Source organism: Propithecus coquereli, unplaced genomic scaffold, assembly GCF_000956105.1.
Source record: "Propithecus coquereli isolate 6110/MARCELLA unplaced genomic scaffold, Pcoq_1.0 Scaffold5, whole genome shotgun sequence".
Lineage (NCBI taxonomy): Eukaryota > Metazoa > Chordata > Mammalia > Primates > Indriidae > Propithecus > Propithecus coquereli.
The window spans coordinates 6499690-6504680 of NW_012150840.1; the positions used below are offsets into that span (position 1 = coordinate 6499690).

Genomic DNA, 4991 nt, shown 5'->3' on the forward strand with positions numbered 1-4991 from the left:
GATCCTTTGAATTTTCCAGAGTTTTAAATATTATTTTGGCAAAAAAATGGGCTGTGGTTCTGAGCTTAATCAGTGTTTTATTTACTATCATTACAGTCATTCATTTTCTCTTATCATTTTCTCCTTTGGAGTCTTCCATTGATTACCTTATATGTGTAGACCTTTCTCATTTCAGAACCAAGCATAATGGATTTATCCCCTTCTTTATGTTACCTATGACATAACAGAAAGAATAATGTATTCTTTCTCCAGCTTGATTCGAGCACACTAACGCTCACAAATTAACTCTCTTTTATAAGTCACCATTTCCTTTCTTTTAGGTCTCAGCTCTTGTACTCAGAGCATTAGATTCTAATTAAACTCTTCTCTTAAAACACAGTAGATGTGCTTTTCTTAAATACAGATATGAGACTTTTAAATAAAAAATCTATAGCTTCCAAACTAAAGGTCAAATGTTTTAATTATGTTCCCTCATTTTTTTTTCTTTTTTCCTTAAAAAAATATGAAGACTTATGTAAGATGTAATAGGGGAAACTGGATGTGGGGTTTATGGGAACTCTTTCTACTATCTTTGCAATAATTCAGTACATCTAAAAACTGTTCTAGAAGAAAAGGTTTATTGAAAAATATATGAAGGACATTTTCTTTTTCATTCATATGAATTTTAGAGACATTCAAGTGCTGTATTTCTCACAAATAATGAAAAATCTGACAAATGTCAATGTTACTTATCTGCTCTCTTGATAAACTGAGTCAATAATAAAGCTTTGGCTCAGTTTGAGAACATTATTCCCAAGATCCTTGTATAATATTGTACAGAAATTAACTGATGTAGATCTCCCATCCCCACATGACATCACACTCCTTTGTTCCTCTCAAATCTTTTGTGGCTATAGCAACAAGGATAAGAATGCTTATTGCCTTAGAAGTCTGCCGTGAGTTTATAGTCTCGAAGAATCAGCAAGTCTAGTACTTGATTGTGGAAACAATATTGACCAAATCTTGCTGAATTTTATCAGGGATTCATAACGGCTCTAATTCTCCCTAAAGTTCTTGATAGTATCTGCTTTGATCTAAAAAAATGACCAGCTTGCTATGACACATTTGAATATGAAAGTTACCTCTTCTGAAGGTAACTATTTTGTATTTTCCCTTCTCAGCTTTTCCTTTGGAATCATTTTATAGCCTCACCATCTTACCTTTTGTTTCCAGGGCTCTACTTGATGGGACAGATGATATCCCTGGAACATAGTTTTAGATTTGGAGTTTGGTGACTGCTTTATCAAGGCTTATATAAATTGAGAACTGGCTACTGTGCCCCTCACTATATAGGATAAAAAATTCTGTTTTTAGAGGGACCCATCTTCTCTCTTCCCTTGCAGACAAAACAGCTTGGAAAACTAAACAGACTAAAGAGTCTATGTCAAAACATATTGTAATATGAAGAACTAAGATGCCTGGGAATATTCAGCAATAGCCTGTATAAATTAGAGCAGAATTGAAACTTTAGAATGGAAAAAAGGAGTTCTCGTATTAGCTAACCATTTGCTATCTATGGCAAAGTATGCAGTTATAAAAATGGATTTCTAGATTAAAAATTGACATAATACATTTTCAAGATAGCCAGTATAGAACATGCTCTATATCCAGTTGTGAAAATTGCTGGTAGCTATCATCAAGGATGGTTAGAAAAAAAGTTCCATACTGGATATTTTGTAATTGTTGAACTCAGATATCTCTTTACTCAGTGGATTTTGTTTTATAATGAAAAAGTAGATTTGTTCGTAACATCTAGAACTCTGGAGATAGAATTCTAGAAAAATTATAGTTTTAAGTTATTTTGAGTTTCATCATGGAAGGTAAGCTCAGAATGCTGAAGTACTGCTGGAATAAATGAACCGTTTTACTTCTTTCATAAAAATCTCAATGTATGCAACTTTGAGTTCAGAGATAATTATACTTGCATGTTCTGAGTTGTGGAGAAATGAAAGAATTTTTTTAATGTAGCTGCTTCATTTCACATTTGTTTAGTGATATTTCCAAGTAAATGTTCTTCCTTTTCACTGCCATCTTCCTAAATACGTGCATATAGTTTTCAGTGGATTCTTTCTTTGAAATCCAATCCTTAAAGCTGGATTGTTTGCTTAATAAGAAATCTATTGGATCATTCTGGCCTATTATATGATTTTTGATACTTCTCACCTGTAAAGAGAAGTTGCCCTCTCTGTACAGCTTATCTTCACTTTGTTTCTCTTTCTTCCTGACAGAATCCCAAGGACTGCAGCAAAGCCAAGAAGCTGGTGTGTAATATCAACAAAGGCTGTGGCTATGGCTGTCAACTCCATCATGTGGTCTACTGCTTCATGATTGCATATGGCACTCAGCGAACACTCATCTTGGAATCTCAGAATTGGCGCTATGCCACTGGTGGATGGGAGACTGTGTTTAGACCTGTAAGTGAGACGTGCACAGACAGATCTGGCATCTCCACTGGACACTGGTCAGGTAAGGAGCCCATGCAGCGTGTCAGGTCTCTGGGTTGAACCACTGCATGACCAAATTATTAGATTTCTAGGCATGACTTTATGGATCATAGTCATTTTTTCCTTTGGATTCATTATTGCTATACATTATCCAGATAAAATCTGGAAGAACAATATTTTGTTTACAAATGTTTTATGATCTATTTCATTTCTGTTATTCATATCTGGATTTAGAAAAATCACTGAATTTTTTCAAGGAGCATAATTTAATCTTTTCATAATAATGATGATATATCTTTCACTTTTTAGGGTGCTTTTACACTACTGAACTCATTCATCCTTGTAATTATCATATAAAGTAGACCAGTGGTTCTCAAAAGTTAGCATACATGAGTATCACCTGAAATTCTTGTTAAAGCACCAGTTTCTGAGTCAGAAGGTCTGGGGCGGAGCCTGAGAATCTGCATCTCTGACAAAATTTTCAGGTTTAGAAACCATATGTTGAATACCACCATGGTAGACTTTGCTGGTAACTTTATCTCCATTTTATCTCCATTCATTGAAAACAATGAAGCCCAATTTGTTTATGTGATTTTAATTTTATTCAGGAAACATTTGATGAAGAGTAATCTGACTAATGTACTATGCTAGGCATTATAAAGAGAAACATCAGTAAGAAATTGCCCTTCTCTCCAAGGAAGTGGTGACAGAGGGACTAGACTATAGATAGTTTCTTACTGCTAGTCTAGTTCTCTTCTTTCTACAATCTTGATCTTTAAACAAGATCTAAAGTTGGGCTATTTCTTTTTTTAAATCCTGGCTTTATCATTTTGTAATCATGAGCAAGTTACTTAACTTGGGCCTTAGTTTCCTTATTAGTAAAATGAGGAGTAGTGACTTACCCCATTGACTTGTTGGTAGGATTAAATGAAATAATATATGTAATACACTTAGAACAGTACCTGATATATGAGCTCTGGTAACTGTTAGCTACTGTCCATAGCCTTTATTCATTGAGCAAATATATAATGAGTGCCTTCAGTGTGACAGATACTGAATTAAGTGATTAGGATAAATGCCAGGCAAGACAATACATTATCTCTGCATTCACATCTTGTGGGAAGTCAAACATTTTTCAAAAAGCTGAGGCATTTAAGTTAATATCATTTATCTTGGGGCTAAACACCTTTTTCCCACAATTTACAACATTAGATGTGAAATAGGGAGCTTTGTCATTAGCAAAGTGAGTCACTTTAGTTCTTCATTTCTTTTGCCTCCTTTGGAAAAAATTAGGTAATACCTGATTTCACAGAATTGTCATGAAACTTAATTGGATAGTTTCTATAAAATACTTTGGGTTGCTCTGTAAGAGGTCCTGAATGGATTAAAAGTGTAATCTTGTGATATGATTTTTATCTTCCATAGGATGGTTTAGAAGCCTTCTTTTATATATCAACATTTTTTTTTTTAAAGTGAACCTCTCAATCTAGAACCTAGCAGAGCTTTAGTTTTAAGGTTACATCTTCCACTGATCTGGTTTTGTAGTTTTCAGCTAGTGCCAACAGATTAAGTATAAAGGTTAGGAAGATACTAGATTTATCAGTCAGGGAAAGCAATTCTGCCAGGCTCATTATGCCTAACTTTTTTTTATTTCATGGGCTTAGTTCAGTTTAAACTTGTTTGATAGTGCAAATGTATAGACAGAGTAGAACAGATTTCTGTGTTTAACTGGTTCTAGGGAAAGACAACTTTTCGGCTGATAGTTAATAGAAAAGTGAAAAGTTGGCCTCACTAGACTTATCAGATTTAGTTTGGCCCTGCCTATATGCTACAAGTAATTATTTGGTTTGCTTGATTTTTAATCCTTCCTTGTATATTTTATAATCTGTAGTGGCAGCCACAGGATATGAAGATCAAAAATGGCTTGAATTTTGAAAATTCAGTAATTCTTAATGTTATAACTAAACAGGATCTAGAAATCATCCTTCCTATACTCATCTGGAATCAAAGGCTTAGTAAAGGCTAAATGAAATTTCCAGGGTCATAAAGCCTATAAATGCCAGAACTTTGGTTAGCAAATTCACTTCTACCTACCTCCAATCTAAGTCCTTCCCATTAAACTCATGCCAAACACCTTACCTAGCAGTATAATGACTAGAGACACAGAAACTACCTGGAATATCTAAGAACTAAATAAAATAATTTTAATACTTTAGATATTAATCTTGTATCCAAAAGAAGAGACTTACGTTTGAGCTTAGAATATCTTTGTTTTTATGAAAAGTATGGTTGCCATCCATTTCTGTTTCTGTTATATGCATTGCCTATATATGTACCTTTTAGAGAAACTAATGAATGTGTTTCCAAGAACTAGAGGAAACAGAGTGAATTCTAATAAGCTCCTTGACATTAATCCTTTAGTTAGCCATAAATTGACTATGTCTATTATTGTTCTGACTTGTGCAAATAATCCTGAGATATTTCCCTTAGCACCACTCCCATAAAATT

The 4991-nt window shown here is 33.9% G+C and overlaps 1 protein-coding gene across 1 annotated transcript in view; it reads left to right on the forward strand.

Annotated features, from left to right (window-relative positions):
- The window catches only part of FUT8 (fucosyltransferase 8 (alpha (1,6) fucosyltransferase)), a 217433-nt gene that overhangs the window by 138977 nt on the left and 73465 nt on the right, over positions 1–4991 (forward strand). Inside the window, exon 5 of the mRNA XM_012656038.1 lies at positions 2268–2505. Coding sequence (XP_012511492.1) covers positions 2268–2505 — 238 coding nt within the window. The remainder of the gene's footprint in view (positions 1–2267; positions 2506–4991) is intronic.